Source organism: Stegodyphus dumicola, chromosome 5 (assembly GCF_044657685.1).
Source record: "Stegodyphus dumicola isolate Sdum_Otavi_A_Nest chromosome 5, ASM4465768v1".
In the NCBI taxonomy this organism is placed as follows: domain Eukaryota; kingdom Metazoa; phylum Arthropoda; class Arachnida; order Araneae; family Eresidae; genus Stegodyphus; species Stegodyphus dumicola.
Window position 1 is genome coordinate 234,305,609 of NC_140772.1, and position 19,392 is coordinate 234,325,000.

Genomic DNA, 19,392 nt, shown 5'->3' on the forward strand with positions numbered 1-19,392 from the left:
AACTAATTGAATGAGAAATACTAAATCGTCTGGAAAAAAAAAACTGTTTTTTTGTTTGTTTGTTGTGTTTGCTTAATGAGGTACATTCCGATGACCTCATTAGCATTAGGGGGCGCGAAATCTTCAGTTGTCCCTGGGCGCTGAAAACCGTAGCTACGACTCTGACGTGACTTATGTATACCTTTTATAAACAAACAATGCAGATGACCTCAAAGATCACGTGACTTATGTACAGCTAATGCAAACAAGCAAGCTCATTCTTCCTCTTCTTCTCTTGCGGTATGTATCTCCTTTCTTTTATACATCGTTTGAGATTTATTATAGGATTTTAATACAACATGTGGCAACGATAAGATAATTCTTCAGATGTTATAAATTTGTACATTCTGAATTATAAAATGAATGAAATGTAACTCTGTTAAGTGAACCTAGCTTGTGGCTATGGTAAACAAATATAGTGAATTTTAAAGAGTGCATTTATTCTATTGTGGTTTATGCGCTATTGACGAAGTAGATTTTATTCAATCCAATAAGTTTAAATGAAATGCAAGAAAAATGCATATAATTTAATATTCCGTGCAAGGAAATCATGTAGTGTACACATCAGATTTTTTCTTTTGCGTGACATCTGTCATTGAATTATGTTGAATTAAGACAGAATAAAGGACTATTTTTCCCAAAATTAATTTCAAAATGGATTTAAAAATAGATTCAGAAGAGATTTTCTCGTGAGATCCGTATTTATCTCGCCTAACTCAAAAACGATTGACCGTAAAAAATGAAATTTGCTATTACATCTAGTTGTTAACCTCCCGTACGATAAAAACTGAGCGGAATATTTAATTTTAAAATTTTCACTTACCTCAAGCGATCGGTTAATAAGTTAAAATAATTCGAGGAAGAAAAGGTGCCCAAAAATTTTCAATTAAAAATGTGTTTAATTTAATGGGCTTCACAAGGAAAATTCCACAACATCAGATTTTTCATAGACTTATTTTACAGTAGATGATTTACTGAAATTTTGGCACTTAATAAAATTAAACAGTAGCGGAGATAAAAACATCGAATTTCTCATTTCTTGAATGTTTTTCAACATTTCGCATTGAAATTCCGTTTATGTTATTTACAAATGATATTTATGTAATTGTACAGGATAAACATTGAGAAAAGCAACGGACATCGCTTTGGGGTGAAAATGAGGTTACTGAATGTCAGGAAGTTTGAAATCCATATTTCCTCATCGGATCATCGTTCATTTTCGAATTAGTTCAACCGGGTTATTAGTGTCAGAAGCCGAAACACTAACAATCATATACGAAATGGAGAAGCGACCAATTCTTAGTCTGAGGTAAAAATCGTGAAATAAGTTCGTGTTGATACCCATTCGTTACAGGGCAAAAGATTGACCTTTTTAGAAACCAAGGAACTCGCAGGTAATTTGATATCAACACCTGAGGATATGTGTTCGGAGAATTCATGTGCTCATGATTTAGTTTCTTTACATAAATACTGTTCGACAATTACACGAGATCTAAATCAAAGACACTTTCCTAATCCTAACTTGTTTTCCGATGTGAACAACCAGTGCACAGAAAATAAGCAGTAATGTTGTCTTTTCCGTTTACTTTAATACTTATTTAACTTGATTCATTTACTTTAGTCAGGCCTGGATGTAATGGAAAGAAAAAAAGAAAAAAAATTATCTCCAGCGCCTGAGACTATGTATCGGAAATTTTAAAGATATGCTCATTTTAAAATTTTCTGCCATATTGCTGTTGGATTAAATTTTTATTGTTTAAGTGCGAAGAACATGATATTTAATAAATAAAGGTAACACACGAAACGTTTAAAAAAAGACCTTTTGGGCATAACGTAAAATTTGAAAAATTTCAGATCTTTTTATAATATATAAATTTTCCGGATCAATTTTCCGGATAAATTTTCCGGATTCGGTTTTTATTGTTGCTGCTTCTAAAGTTTCTCTAATTCTTTCAACTCATTTTTATGACAGTTTCCTAACTCACGGTTTTGCGTAGAAACTCAGTATCCAAGGATAACAAAAGAAGTAAATTTCAAATGGTTCAAAGTTACTGATTCTGGCCCAGTTTACGGTTAATGAGATAAGGAATGGATTAATGAGATAAGGAATGGAATATTGAAATGATGTTTCCAGAAATCTGTTAAGTTACCTGAAGATACCTTTCAAAAGCCCGATTTGAGTGTTCGTAGCTCCAGACATCCGAAACTCGAGTATAAGAGAATATCTCCTTAACTACGTATCGATGAGGTTATTAGGTAGGTAACGGATAAATAAAATTACAATCGAAAATCTTTTATTATTGTCCGGCTAGTCAGAAGAATGAGTAATCGGATTAATGTTTCACTACTTATGAAATGGATGTGTATGTGACTAATGCGATATTTTGACGTTATTGCATCATCCTTTGAGAGTTAGGTGAAATTATCAGGTTCTGAGACGCGCGTCACAGATACAGCGAACACGCACTATAACCGAAAGGAACATTTATTATTAGACATTTTGTGTAGCGTCTTACTGCAAGAATATTTTATGTGAATGTAAAATTATTGGTTTGTTGGTGAATTGATAAAGGGGCAGCAGATGATAGCCGCTATAAAGGGATGCCTTAGTGGAGGACTTTCTGACGGAAATTGGCTCTTGTTTGTACCCATGGGAAATGATTTACGCTTCATGATTGTTTTGTTATGCAGAGAGTTCGTTATTTCACGTAACCGCAGAAGATCCCGCAAAGTATTACCCTCGGTTCTAATTTTATTACTTAATTATTTTAAATTAACATATTAAATACAAAACGTACTCTCGAAACAGCCACTTTCTGGTTGTTAACTCGAATTTAACTATTAGGCCTACATGAAATATCATTAACGGCATACTTGATAATTAGATTTTCCATCACATATCTCACATACAAAATAATATTTTCTCTAAAGGGGAAGCATACATATCTCGTATTTCACATACAAATTAGTATTTATTTAAAGGGGAATTCTTTAAAGAAAAGAATATTTTATGCCTAAATCTTAATTTAGGACAATACTAGCGGAAATACTAGTAAGTTAGATTTAGAGTAATGTATCTAACAAGAGAGAGAACGATACCTACCGCTATAATCCTTCTCTAATACCGATGCAAAAAATACGATTCATAGTGATAAATGTTTCAGTCTGATGCGATATAGAACCCACATAAAAAAATAAGCTATTTATCTCTCATTATATTAGCAACAATGGCACGCATTTTTTAATGATTTTGGCCTTTCTAATCAAATGGCCGTAAAAGCTGAACTTCCATCCAATATTTCAGCTATATTCAATTTTAGTCGGTTAAATGTGGCACAAATGGATCATAAATCCATAACACAAACACGCAGACATGCTTCTTTAGATATATAGATTTGGTAAAACTTGCAAGTTTTTGATTAACAAACTCAACGATTTAAAAGGGAGGAATAGCAACAATTTTCGAAATAAAGCATTTTTATACCCACTGTGCGATACTGTTGCCACTCTAAAAAATGAGGGGTTTTTAGCGTTTTCAGTGTTCAGTGTTCTTATTTAATATCTTTCTTTCTTTCTTTTTTTTTTTTTTTCCTCTAAAGGACTACTGTTTTCGTTTTGCGATTTTGCGTTGAATCACGATAACCGGCGAATCACTTTTCAAACTGTTGTAACCAAATGTTAGTAGTGCATTATATTTAAAGAAATTAAATTATGAAAAATCTGCATAAATGTATGTATATTTCTCGCATTGTGATAAAACAGCGGTACATAGAGCCATCGAATTTTGAATGAAGGCCAAATTTGAAATTTGGAATTTGTTTTATTATCGATTTCATATTTTGTAAAACTTTAAAGGCTTTTTAAGTGACAAACTGAACGATTTAAAAGCGACTAATGGCAACACTTTACGGGGGGGGAAAACGTTTTTATTTCCAGCGCGCGTAACTGTGTATCGGAAATTCTAAAGGTAGGCTCATTTTAAAATTATTTTGCGACGTTGCTATTGAACTGAATTTTATGGTTTAAGTGGAAAGAACATGATATTTAATAAATAAAGGTAACACACAAAACGTTAAAGAAACGGCCTTTTGGACGTAATTTAAAATCTGAAACCTTTCATATTTGTTTTTTTAAATTAGACGTCAAACTTTCCCAGGAGCTAGAAAAGAATTGTAGAAAGTTTGGTGACGAAAGCTATAGTACTGACCGAGTTAATCGCGAACAAACACCCACACACAAACAGACATTCTTCTTTATATATATAGATTAGGTAATATGTTTAAAGGATTAAGTAATAAGGGTTAGGTCTAGGATGTAGGACTAGAATTAGAATATGGCATTAAGTTATATGATTGATATTAGGATATAAGATTAGGAAATATTCTGTGAAGGAAACTATATCCTTTATTTCTCCCATAGAACATTTTAAAAATGAATATTATGGAGATTTAGCCTTTGCGAGAGGTCAGCTCGAAATTTCCCCAAACGATGAAATTTTTTTTCTGCATTGAAGGTAATTGCACTTTTGTCATTTCCTCTTATTTATGGGCCGAAAATGCAGTCAGCCGTTCTGGCTCATTCAAGTTAGAGGCCATGTTTTGAGAGTTTGGTTTTTTTTCCCATGCTATTTGTTTATTTTGCAGGCTGTAAAATGGTTATGTTCTTTCATGCGAAAATATTTCAATAGAGGTTTCGAACGACAGATAATATCGCGAGTCACCGTATGAGAGGGTATTAAATGGAATAATCACTGAATGGAAATAAATGGAATAATCACATATATATTGCTAGTTTTTGAATTCTTCTTCTTTAGTACAAAAAACAAATTACCATAAGCTCTCAATATCTGTTAATTTATAAAAGTGGGAATTTTTAATCAATGTTGTTTTCATAAGAAAAAATGTTTTTACAGTCTAATGGCACGTTTAATGTAATTTCTACGGATGCTATATTAGGTAAGAAATTAATAATATACAGATTTTTCTTTTGGTTTACCCGGATAATGAAAAAAATACTAATGCTATCCGTGTAACTGTGACTGAAATATAATGGTTATGAGCGTTAGACGGACAAGTTATGACTAACAACAAATTTAGTAATCTAAAATGACATTTGCGTCTATCAAAATAGTCTAAAATGACATTATGCAACATAATCAGAAACATTGTTATACCTTTTGCGATTTAAATATTTATTCGTGGTATAGCTCTCAAATTATTTAACAAATGAAAGAAATTTGGATTCATTTCAGTACAAATCATCGTTGTTTTTCGTGTAGTTCAAGTCAAACTAATCGCAATCGCAGTACTTTCAACAATAACAGTAAACAAATCAGGTTGTCATGGAAAATATTATAAAAGAAACCGCGGATTCATCTGTCTTTTAGCGTGTCTCAAATTTCGATATGCCTTTAGCGCGAACTTTAAACTTTTACCTAAGAATTTAAACTTTACTCAAGCATTATTAAACGCGAACTTAAACTTTTACTCAAGCATTTTGGAAGCCAAAAATCTTCCAAAAATGGTGATTTGAAATTTTTGCATTTTCAAATTCTCTACACTTTTATCTTTCTAAAAATATCATTCTTTAATCTCTAGCACAATTAGAACTGTAAAAAATCTAGTTTTAATTTATCATCGAATGCTTTGATAAATGAGGATTTTTACAAACAAATTCATTTTTCTCCAAATGGGATTTTTTTTATGTTCGATGTACCTTTCCTCAGGAACTACTGCTCACATGTATGTACATTTTTTATTACTTATTTATTACATTTCCTAACATTTACTGAAATGAGCTTTTGTGATAAATTAAGGGGGAAAAATTCCAAACGACTATCGGCAGCAGATTTTGAGAAAATGTACATCGAAAATGACCAATTTAACATTATCGGTATAGGGAATTCAGTCGCAGTAATTACATAATAATTTCAATATTAATTTGGTGAAAAAGCTTAAAGAATATACAGAAAATGCAAAACATTCGTAGAAATGCTATAATATTTTTAAAAGAGTCGAATTTATTCGCGATGAAGAAATTGAACAAAACAAATTAACTAACAGCTCGAGTCTTTGAAGACTTAGACAATAAACATCTTGAGGAAAGCTTAGACGAAACTCTACGTTTACTTGTTGGTCTAATTTTCATATAATAATGAAAGCTTGAAATATTTTGAAAATTATCACACTGCGACAAAGTGAGTAAATGCGATTGGCACTAAAATGCAAATCAACTGAATCGATGCTTCAGTTTCTATATAAAATATCGCGGGATCTCGTGACTCACAATCAAATGAAAAAGAGATATGCTTCGATTAAAACTCCCACATTTAAGTTTGATATCTTTATTTCATAGAAATATTAAGTGTGATCTAGGGAACATCATAGATATAACATTAAACATGCTCATTATTAAAAACTTTACCAGAAATCAAAGATAAAGCTTATTAAAACTGAAACTTACCGAGGTAGAGTTTGTCTTGTTTCGCAAAGCAGAAGGTCCTGCCATAACTGTAAAGATAAAAAAAATAATAAATACACTGAACTTATTAAAATAATTATTATAGCATATAATTCATTAAAAACTGCTCGGAAGTGGGCAAACACATAGCTGAACTTTTGTAAGGAATGTTGATTAACAAAAAAATTTTTCAGTTTTTTTTTTTTTTTTTTTTTTTTTTTTTTTTTTTTAAAGTCCAAAGGGATTTGAATCCCGAAGGACTATTAGTTTCGTTTTGGCATTTTGCGTCGGACGGATAAATGTCGGTTCACTTTTCAAACTGTTGCCATAAAATGTTAGAGTCCTGCATTATATTTGAAGAAATTAAATAATGAAAATCTGCGTAAATGTATGTATATTTCTCACATTGTCATAAAATAACGGTACATAGAGTCATCGAATTTTGAATAACGTAATCCTCCAACGAATATGAGCATGTGGAAGACCCAATTTGAAATTTGAAATTTGTTTTATGATCGATTTCCTATTTTTTAAAACTTTGACGAATTTTTGATTAACAAACTCAAGGATTTCAAAGCGAGCAATGGCAACGTTGTGCAGAAAAAACCTTTTTATCTCCAGCGCGTGAGTCTCTGTATCGGAAATTCTAAAGATATGCTCGTTTTAAAACTATTTTGCGATATTGCTGTTGCACTGGATCTTATGGTTTAAGTGCGAGGAACATGATATTTAATAAAGAAAGGTAACACACAAAATGTTAAAAAACGCCCCTTTGGACGTAATTTAAAATCTGAAACATTTCAGATTTTTTTTTTTTTTTTTTTTGTAATTAAAGGAATTTTATTTTACGGCTACAATGGTTTCGGTGACAAATTTAAGCTTATTTTATTTACATAGAGCAATAAACAAAAATTACAATTTATAATTTACATAGGTGGATTGCTCTAGTGTGTTTTATCGTAGTGGAATAATCCAATCCAATTTAATTTATATTCCTGTACAAATATGTTGTATCATCACTGGATTGGTTAAATAATACCAGAAATATTTTTAACAGTTATTAAAAACTGAAGAGTATATAAATTTTGCAGATGCTATATTGATTAATGACATAGTTAAGATAGCTAGAAAATGCTTGATTATAGAAAATACTTGAAATAGAATAGATTTGAATAATTTGCTTAAAAAAAGCATTTTGCTTCAGAAATAGACAAAATTCGCTTTTAACAAATACCAAGAAGCTATTTTTTTTTCCAAAAAAGAAATTGTGTCTAGAGCTTTCGAAATAATTTTCAAGATTATATAATTTTTGTTCGCAGCATTTCCGAACAATGAAGTTCATCTTTTTATACATCTGGTTATAAGAAAGAAAAAGAATTGTTAGCAAAATAAAGCATGTTTTCGGTACACAACATACGAAGCTTTTAAAAATAATAACTTTTTTGCTTTGGAAAAATAAATAAAAATTATATAAACAATTAATTCTTTAAATTTTCAACACTTTTAAGGACAACCGCTGAATAAGACATAATCTACATATATAATAAAGAATGTCTGTTTGTGTGTTTGTTCGCGATTAACTTAGTCACTACTATAGCTATCATCATCAAAATTTCTACAATTCTTTTCTGGGTCCTAGAAAAGTTTGACCCTTATTCCCCCCCAAAAAAATATCTGAAATCAGAGATATTAATTATATAAACTCGCAAAAACGATCATTACAAAATAATTTGACAAAATATGAAATAGATAATAAAAAAATCCCAAATTCCAAATTTAGGCTTCCAGTTGCCCATATTCGAATAGAGGGCTATGCTATTCAGAATTGGATGTCTCTAAGAATCTCGCTGCTTTTTCAGAATCTAAGAAATACACATACATTCATGCAAATTCTTCGTTATTTAATATGCTTAAATATAATGCAAGGCGGTAATAATTGGTGGCAACAATTTGAAAAGTGACCCAACATTTATAGTGAACCGATGAAAAATGGCGAAACGAAATTAATAGTCCTTCTGAGCAAACTGCCCTTTTGGGTTAAAAATAATGTAAAAATTCTGTCAAAATCCATTGTTCGAGATAGAAAGAATCTGTGTCATTGACGATCACGTAATACAAGCGCCACTATGAAAACAGGGTGTCTGTTTATACGCTTCAGAGAATACGAAGGGAAGAATAAAAAAGGAAGCGAAAACTCAGTTGAACGAGAATCAAGGTAAATGTCACCCAATCCCGCAGAGCATGATCGTGTAAAGAAAAAAATGCTAAGCGTGTGGGGATGTTATTCTCCAGCAACGGGTTGCGTGCATTTAAAGAAACGAGACTTAAACGGCCTGTCGGAGCTCATTGTGAAGGATTAGAAATCTTTTTCCTCGTCCGGAAAAACTGTAACAATAACTGTAAAAGCAGTTTGATCTTCAAAATGTGACAGTTTGCGAGCCAGAACAGCGTTTTCAAAAAATATTAAGAAATGGATTTATTTATGTATATATTTTGTTTTTGATAGGTGTCACTCTTGCGGAAAGGTTAATTTAAAATATTATAAGGTATTTCTCTCGCCTTCCTAGCGTGCCTTCGTGGTGTAATGGTTCTGCACTCTGAGCCGGTATTTCAGAGGTACGTGGTTCGATTCCCGGCGAAGGCGATTGCTCATTTTTCATCTTGCCTGCTTCCAATTAACCGAATGTCTCTACAATATGATAGCATATTTTTTGTTATTTAACGTTTTTTGAATATAACGTAATCTAGTATGAGCAGTTCATAACTTCCGGTCATGTTAAATAGTAATCAATTATCTAATTCAGGGCATCTTAATTAATTATTAATTCAGGGCATTTTTCAAACGCAGCCCATCACTGAGATTTTTATCGTGACCACAGATATTAAATAAATATCGTACCGTAAATAATTTACTTCTTTGGTAAACAATATACATATAAAAATAGTTTTAGGATTTATATTAAGCTAGCAAAAATTAAAGAAAATTCTAATGAGACAGACGTGTTTGTTTTCTGCTGCGTAACAAATTAAATTTGAGTGCGATATTTGACACTGATGGACATAAAGCATCTTCAACATGTTTCAACGTTGAACGAAATTTGGTTTTAATGAGAGTTGAAGCTGAAAAAGGAGTTTTATAAAAATATATAGTGTTGAATATTTGATGCCATTTAAGAAATAATGAGATGTGTAGTTCTAACTCCAATCCAGAATTCTTCAAGGATTTTTGTCAAAACTCAAGTTTTAGGTTTGAATCGCTAGATATTTTTACAAATTACTTTTGCCCTTTATATAACAGGTAATTAATCTCATTAATATCAATTACTGTATAGAGAAATTATTTTATTTCGAGGCCGGGAAGATGCAAAATAAGCAACGCTTTCGCCGGGGATCGAACCACGGACCTCTGGAATACCCGCCCAGAGTGCAGACCACCACACCACAAAGGCATGCCAAGAAGGTGGGAGAAATACCTTATAACTGTAATGTCTTTATAAGTCTAATCCCATCAATGTCAATTAATGCAATTTCTTTGAAAGTCTTATGAATGCAGTTTTTTTTTAAATTCAACTATCGCATTGAATTTCCGTGACCCCAATTTTGCGACATCATTTAAGGTCGTGACCCGTACAGTATACTCTACAGTATATATAATTGAATATTGAGAAGTGCATTTTGATATTCTTATTCAGATTCCTTTTTAAATATCACATATTTTATCTAAAGGCGAAACGTTAGACTTATCCATTCTTTTTCTTCTTCAATGGTTTTGCCATCATTCGATAAAAAAATTACTATCCTAAACGAAGGAAAACTTGTTGCCATCGGAAGATTTCTCACTCGTATTAAGAAATACGCATTTTTTAAAAATAAAAACTGACCCCTAAAGGCATTTCATAGTTTGAAAAATGATGAAATATTTACCATCCTGTTACGAAAAGTATCTGCGATTATGTAGTTTTTTTTAGTCCAAAGGGATTTGAATCCCGAAGGACTATTAGTTTCGTTTTGGCATTTTGCGTCGGACGGATAAATGTCAGTTCACTTTTCAAACTGTTGCCATAAAATGTTAGAGTCCTGCATTATATTTGAAGAAATTAAATAATGAAAATCTGCGTAAATGTATGTATATTTCTCACATTGTCATAAAATAACGGTACATAGAGTCATCGAATTTTGAATAACGTAATCCTCCAACGAATATGAGCATGTGGAAAACCCAATTTGAAATTTGAAATTTGTTTTATGATCGATTTCCTATTTTTTAAAACTTTGACGAATTTTTGATTAACAAACTCAAGGATTTCAAAGCGAGCAATGGCAACGTTGTGCAGAAAAAACCTTTTTATCTCCAGCGCGTGAGTCTCTGTATCGGAAATTCTAAAGATATGCTCGTTTTAAAACTATTTTGCGATATTGCTGTTGCACTGGATCTTATGGTTTAAGTGCGAGGAACATGATATTTAATAAAGAAAGGTAACACACAAAATGTTAAAAAACGCCCCTTTGGACGTAATTTAAAATCTGAAACATTTCAGATTTTTTTTTTTGTTTTTTTTTTGTTGACTTCCTGCGTACGAGACTTGCTACGCATGTTCAACCAGTGAATAATATATTACAACTATATTTTAATGCGACTAGTGAGAACAATTATTTTCTCCGAATGCAATAAAGCATTTTAGATTAGAAGCAAAGGAACAGTGTTAAGTATCAAAACTCAGATACGCAAAATAATCGTAATGTTTATTTAGGAATAAAAGTTACAAATTAAGGGCTAAGAATTCCTCAATAGCAAATGGATAACAAAATATAAAGAAGCGAATATAGATATATATGTATTAAAAATTATTGATATATGTGAGATAAAAAATATGTAATTCAAATTATAATTTAAACTAGCAATGGCCACTTAATTCCTCCTCTCTATTCTAGAAATAGTTATGCATTTCTCTGAACTGAGTCCTGTCTAGATCAGTCCCTCTCGTATGACTCGCGTAATGCTGATAAAGTACCTGATCCAGAAGTTAAACTCAAAATTTCGAGAACAACATTCTCAAACAACTTAAACAGAAACCTTCTCTTGTGCGCTTCCATGCACACTGCGCCATCCTCCCGTTAAGCAGTTAGTTCGCTCGTATATCTGTTCTAAAAATATAATCTGTATAAAACTGTGGGGTCATAACGCACCCACAATGGTGATGTGAAAGGAAAAAGAACGTCTGTGTTCGGGTGTCATCTTTCTAAATATGAAGTAAAGCCTCCCCAAGTTATTATAATGTTGAAGTGAACATCCAAGGCTTTAGTAAATCGCATTTTCCTTTAGTTTAGGTAATACTGATCTAATGTTCTTTCTAGTTGTAAATATGGCTGCTGACAAACGAAACAATACACTGCCGATTTCAAATACAAAGTCATTCACTTTGAGAAAGTATAAGGTAATTCTCCCGCCTTCTTAGCATGCTTTTGTGGCGTAATGGCCAGCACACTCGGCGCGTATCGAGAGATCAGTGGTTCGAGTCCCGGCGACGGCATCGTTCATTTTTCACGTCTCCATCATCAAAACACCCTCTACAATGGCGCCGGAACTGAAACAAAAATGTGGTGGATGATGATTCTCCACCACCAGTATTTGGCGACTGGGTCCCCTAATATGCAGTCGCTCATATAAGGCATTTCTCTCCCCTTCTTAGCATGCCTTCGTGGTATAATAGTCAGCATGCTCGGCGCGTATTTGAAAGGTCCAAGGTTCGAGTCTTGGCGATGGCACTGTACATTTTTCATGTCTCCTGCTTCGAAAACCTAATGTCTCTACAGACCTTTAAAAGGGGAAGTATGTAAGGTATTTCTCTCACCTTCTTAGCATGCCTTCGTGGTGTAATGGCCAGCACACTCGGTGCGCATCGAGAGGTTCGAGGTTTGAATCCCGGCGAGGGCATCGCTCATTTTTCACGTCTCCAGCATCAAAATAATCTAATGTCTCTACAAAAGAAAATGGAAATCGTGCTGCAGCAAGAATGTTTGGTGTGGGCGGAACCTTCATACGTGAGTAAAAGACGAAATGAAATCACAGTAATTAATATGCTTTACGTCAAGGAAATTATCCTATAATGAAAATTTTTAAGTTCATAAAGTGTGCCATTTCTTCTGAATAATCAGAATTTAGGTACATGTAGAAATCAAATGTAATTCATGTTTGCTTCTCTTTTCCTTAATTTGAAATGTATCATTTTGAAATATATTACAGCACCAGTAAATTTGGATTTTATTTTTTGAACTAAAATTTCGCCGGAATATACAGTATATATAATTTGTTAAAATATAATTTTTCAAACTTAAACGAGAAAAAAACTCTATGGTCACTGAAAAATGATTTATTAGGCAAATAAAAAGCAGTTAAAATGCTTAAAATTTTTATAATTAAAAGAAAATCCTTTTAAAAATTAATGACAATTTACAAATTAATTATTTGTAATTTAATTTTTTTGCCCAGAAGGGCTATTCATTTCGTTTTGGCATTTTGCGTCGATTCGCTATAAACGGCGAAGCATTTTTTAAAATTGTTGTCACCAAATATTATCACTCCGTAATATATTTAAAGAATATAAATAATGAAGAATCTGCCTAAATGTACGTAAGTTTCTCGCATTGTGATAAAACAACGGTACCTAGAGGCATGCACTTTTGAAGAACGTACGTCTTCATCCGAATAAGGGCATTCGGAAGTCCATATTTTGAGTTTGTTTTGTTATCTGTTTCATATTTTGTAAGGTATTTGTGAGTTTGGTTAAGAAACTCCACGATTTTTAAAGCGGGCAATGGCAACACTGCACGAAAAAAAAAAAAAAATTTTATTTTCAGCGCGCGAGACTGTGTATCGGAATTTCTAAAGATATGCTCTTTTAAATATTCTGCGATATCGCTGTTAAACTGAATTTTATGGTTTAAGTTCGAAGAAAATGTTATTTAATAAATAAAGGTAACACACAAAACGTTAAAGAAAACGAGATAGTATAAAATCTAAAAACTTTTAGATTTTTTTCTAGTTTACTTATTATTCATCGGGGGGAGGGGTTAATTATTTCAAACACGAAACAAGAACAGTAAAGTTCTGGAAGTTCTGAAAATGCTTTTCGCCTTTCTTGAATATTTGAGGGAACAAAGCTAAAATTAAAAATAAAATGTATGCACAGCAAAATTTTTACACCCCATTTTCAAAGAGTCAAAGGTATGAAAAGACAGCTTTAAAGATCAGAATCCCATTTCGTAACACTCCTAAAATACATGAAGATCACGTTGGGATTCCGTGATTCACTTGAATAACTTATGTTGAATATAAAATGAACGAACAGTATTGTGTCAAACTGAATGAACTAAATGCTGAATTAATTTGTCGCTTTCATCAATTAACAATGCCTTTTCATATTCGCCAGCTAATTTAAATTAAGGGCCAACTACATTAGATTTGTGTTAGCTTGTGGAGTGGAGGCTTTGTTGTAAGCCTAAAGAAAGGGGCCAACTGTTCATCTTATATAGAGTGAAATAAAGGACAGTTAACCCTTCATGAGTTTAATGTTATTTGAACTCAGCCATAAGTCGCTTAATGGTTTACGAGGTTCCTCGACATTTACTTTAGAAGTAGAATAAGAGAACTCTACAAACTTAATATTTTCTGCGAAAATAGAACACATCCCTTTCTTTGTGACTTCGCCTCAAATTGTTTGTTAATCACTTGTTAGCAGGGCTGAGCAACTCACGTGATACAATTCATTAACTTTCATCTCCAGCCGGCGTCAAGGTCCGATGTCCTCTTGCTTACTGGATGTACCATCCGCAAACATCCGTAGCTATGTCCAATATCCCACGGCTTATACTTTCAGAATTAATGGGGAATATTAGCGCAGCTTAAAATACTGCTTAAGAAAAAAACACCGAGAGAAATGAAATGCGGCGAGTGAAAGTACCTACCACAGTGGATCGTCACCAGAAAATGGTCGATTCAGCTTTGATTAATGGAAGCAATGTAATTCAGAATTCTAAGCTTAAGGCATCGTCATCCAGAGGAACTTCCTGAGACTAATGATTCCTGATTCGAGCAGAACTCAAGAGGGCAGATTCGATAAAGGACAGCTGTTGAATTTTAAGTTGCCTTTATTTTCTTTTCTGTCTTAATGAAATAAACCTGGTTCCACGCAGAGAGAGAGATAATTCCCCCCCCTTTTTTGTCAATGCCCCGAGTTGCGACTTGTTTTCTTACTTTCAAATCGTGCTATTTTAGATATGTAGCCTACTTACTAGAAGATTAAAAATGACATGTTGAACTATAAGATTTGCGATAGTGATGATAATGATATAAAAACGGCGATACGATTTCTTTTCCGTAACGGGGAAATACGCGATTGTTTAATGGAACATTTGTATTCATAAGTAGTTTTATAAGGTATTTCTCCCTCCTTCTTACCGAGCCTTCGTGGTGTAGTGGTTCTGCACGCTGGAACGGTATTCCAGAGGTCCGTGGTTCGATTCCCGGCGAAGGCGATTGCTAATTTTTCACTCTTCCCGTTTTAAAAAATAACTAATGTCTCCACAGTCGCGCCCGAACTAAAAGGGTGTTGGTTGATGATTCTCATCACCCAGGATTTGGTGATTGGGTCCCCTAAAAACCCCAGTAGCCCTTTAAAAGGGGGAGTATATAAGGTATTTCTCCCGCCTGTTTAGCAAGCCTTCGTGATGTAGTAGTTCTGCGCGCTGGGCCGGATTCCAGAGGTCCGTGGTTCGATTCCCGGCGAAGGCGATTACTCATTTTTCACTTTTCCCGTTTCAAAAAATGCCTAATGTCTCTACAGTTTTACCGGGTACAAGTGATTAAATGCTTCATCTATATTTAATGAATACATGTTTTTACAAAAATTGCAGCAGCTCTTTCTCTTAATAGCAAAGAAGTTTATTCTTCAATTTATTGTTACTAATGTGTGTAAGGGTTACATTTAATTACGCAAAATAAATAACATTTTCGCTTTTAATTAAATTGATTGCATTAGACCATATCTGAAGAAAAAGACGTTAGTTTTGTTAATTAATTATGGCAAAGCTCTCGGATATTACCGATGTAAGGGATGCAATAGCTTTACGGAAGATTTTCTAAGCTCACCGTATTCAGTTCACGCGGTTGTCTTATTCACTCAGTCATTAGTGAGATCTTTGTCGCTTGTTCTGTAAGGTTCCTATGTTAATTAACTATTTGTTATGATTTTGATCTTTAATTTTTTTCTTTAAGTATTCCTCACCAAAGTTTTAAGACGGTTTTGGATCATAGACGGAGTGAGAATTTCTGGCACTCGTCCCGCGCTGTTAGGTTTTTGCCAGCTTTGTCTAAATATAATTAATTGCCTCGTTTTCGGTATTCCATTGCAGCCAATTGATTTTAATTTACGCTCCGTGAGGTTAGTTGTGACAGCTTATAGCTTATTTATTTGACTGTGTAGTTTTAAGACTATTTTTTATCGAAGTTATCTCAACACGAGTACTGATTTATTTGTAATCTTTTATGTTAAAAGTTAAATTTAATAAAGTATTGTTTAAACTTTCGGTAGCCACCCAACTGTTATAGTGGTCGCTGACTGCCGTTCCGAAGAGCCAGAGTTCGAATCCCGGAGCAGGCACGGATGTTTGTAAATGTATAGTGTCGGCGGCACTCTAAATATGCGGCGAGCCGAAAGTTCTTTCGTGTGGTTTGGTGGAAGGGGAGAGGGGTGAGAGACCCTCGGACCCGTCCTTTCCCCCCCGGGGTTCTCTCCATCAAAATATCAGTTCATTTGCAACCTTACGACTGTTAACAGTATTCCTTGCTTTTTGTTACCAGCATAGCCAAAACAATCTGTGTTCTATCATAATGAGTATAACAAGTAAAGCAATCAGTTAAACTTTGTTGTCTATAGTTAGGCAATTAAATAGTCGTAGTTATAAACTTTTTATTTTATTAACTAGTAGTAACTTTTTAGTAACTACGACTAGTCTCGAGTTAATTAAATAAAATCCTTATTGATAGTTCACTTGTTACCGGAAATGTTTTTTTACTTGTATTACAGTCTGAGGAATTAAAATACTTTTACCGAAATGAATATGGAATTTGATTAATAAATCATTCAGCCCTCAAATGAATAACAACAGGTGAAATCTTTTATTTAGCTGCACAAAATCTTACACAGACATATTTATTTTTTACATGCGCAATGGCTGGGAATACAATGACTACGCATAATAGAAATAAATTGAGAAATCTGGTGCATATTTTTAAGGGTGACCGGAAAAATGCCCACAGGAAAAATGCTCCCAGAATAATGCTCACAGGTATAAAAGCTCACAGGAAAAAAGCCCACAAGGAAATATGCCCACATAGAAAAAAGCTCACATGGAAAAATGCTCACTTAGAAATATGCTCACACGGAAAAAAGCTCACATGAAATATGTTCACATGGACAAATGCTCACATTAACCTTTTCAGGGGCGATAAATAAAAGCATGAAAACTGTAGTAAAATTTTGCATGTACTGTAATATTTTATACCATTGCTCCTGTACGACATTTTTTTCCTGTAACTGCTAATAGTAATTAATTTTTGTTTCTTTACTCTATTTTTGCATACTTTTGATGTGTATCTATAGAAATTGATGTTTGAAGGTAGTTATTCAAGTTTTGGGCCAAAAACGTTGTAAAATTTCTGCAGAAATTTAAAATTTTAGAAATAAAATTAACATTTTTAGGCACTTTGATGATGCCTCTCAGTTGAACATTATGAAGCAGCCTTCGAAAAATCTTCTAAAACCACAAATTGTTGCGAAGGCTCTCATAACGCACTAAATTCATTATTTAATTGTAGTCATCCCAGTATGTGGTTTTTATTTGACGAACTGAAAAAAGATTTAGCCTCTCAACGTTTGTTATTAGATAATGTAAATACAGGATGTACTGAAGTAAAAAAAAAAAAAAAAAAAAAAAAAAAGAAAACATGAAAAACTTACATTTGGTAATCATGAATCATGTAAGCCACTATGATGAAATTGATGATAAAATTAAATATTTTAAGTAATTTAAATAAAATAATCATCCTAAATTCATTATTCTTCTAAATGCTTATATTAAAAAATGTGTAGCTTATATTTATTATTTGTTTATTTTTTTAACAATTAAAATTATAATAATTTTTTACTGTATAATTCTGTTTCATGTTTACTTCCTTTCTCCTCTCCTTTTAATTCAAAACGGCCCATTTGTTAATCTTATGTAGCAACTGAATCTACACATAAATTATAAAGTTTTTGAAATATATATCATAGATGTTTTGGTAATTTAAATAACTTTTCTTTAGAAAATTCAAGTAGGTGTATGATGTTCAAATCGATCAATTATTGATTCATTAACGTAGGGATATTTCTATGTGAACTATTTATCAGTGGGCTTATTTCCATGTGAGCATACTTCTGTGTGAGGTTTTTTTCCGTGTGAGCATATTTCTAAGTTAGCATTTTTAAATGCGAGCTTTTTTCTATGTGGGCATATTTCTGTGTGGGCTTTTTTCCAGTGAGCATTTATACCTGTGAGCATTATTCCTGTGGGCTTTTTTCCTAGAACCATTTTTAAGATTTTATATTTATTATTAAAAAAAGTGATAGCCCATTTTTTTTTTTTTTAAATTTTCACTAGCGTGAATATGAAATTTGAAATTTCTTATCTTGTAAGATACTTTCTTGCTCCTTGTCTTATCGAATTGCAAGGGTGTCAAAAACCGGAGAATGACCATCTCCTCGATGATATTATTTATATCTCAATTTCAGAATATGTTTATTCTGTTATAATACGAAAGTTCGTTATGGCCTTGTGAATTAAAAAATTTTTAATCTAATAGTTTGAGAACTAAGTATTTTTGCTAGCGTACGGGTTCGCAATAGACTAAATACACAAGGTTGATAAAAGGTTAACAAAATTTATTCTGATTAAAAGAAATACAACAGAATGCTGGACGTTTCCTCAGAGATATTCTTACAAGTGTTTAAAATATCACGCAATATAATCATTAGTTATACTAAAAATTTTAAAATACAGTGCTAACTAAAGAGAAAGCCAACTTCGATTTACCTCAGTTCGCGGCGGAACTACAACTCGCAATAACAGTAACTAAGCTGACATTAGACTTAGACAGATCTATATTACCGAGCTATTGCAGGCGCAACGTTGCCGGTTCCTTAAATAAAGCCCAAGGGCACATGACATAATGAATTCTGGAAATGTAAAACATCTCGGAAGAGAAAATGGAGAAAGGAAAAGTGAGAGGGGTACCAAAAGGAAAAAGGACAAAGGCATCTGGCAGGTGGACGGAACTTGACAAGATGAAGAAGATCCGAACGGATCCATGAAAATTCAGAGAAACGACAAATGCAAAACATGGTTCAAAATACTATATAACAACAACAAAAGTTCAATACTACTATACAACAAGTTTATACCTACTATACATAACTACACAAATTCAACCCATACAACAGAAAAAAACAACACACAACGGTCATTACAATATCACACTAGCAAATCCAAACAACTTAGAGTACAGCACTGTCTTCATCAGATAAAAAGAAAGAAATTACAGCCACAAATTGAGGAGCAAGAGAAGAAGCAGAGGCTTCATCCCATGAAGGTGTGAGCTGCAAGTGGTCTTATGTTGCGGTCTTCATTGAGCATTTCGTAGTCGAAGATTTGAGAATAGTTCACATAGTCCCATTGGACAGCTTTAGAGAAGAATTTCTCATTTGTTCTTTTAATAAATTCTGTGATGATTTCAAGCTTAAGATCTCTATGAAGAAGTTCATTTCGGATAAGAAAGTCAGCATCAGTGATAAGCTG

General features: G+C 32.9%; 1 protein-coding gene across 3 annotated transcripts in view; it reads right to left on the bottom strand.

Annotated features, from left to right (window-relative positions):
- LOC118185111 (uncharacterized) overlaps positions 1-19,392 on the bottom strand; it is a 243,667-nt gene that overhangs the window by 119,461 nt on the left and 104,814 nt on the right. For all 3 annotated transcript variants that reach the window (XM_035354918.2, XM_035354915.2, XM_085817782.1), the window contains exon 3: positions 6,502-6,548. In XM_035354918.2, coding sequence (XP_035210809.1) covers positions 6,502-6,548 — 47 coding nt within the window. The remainder of the gene's footprint in view (positions 1-6,501; positions 6,549-19,392) is intronic.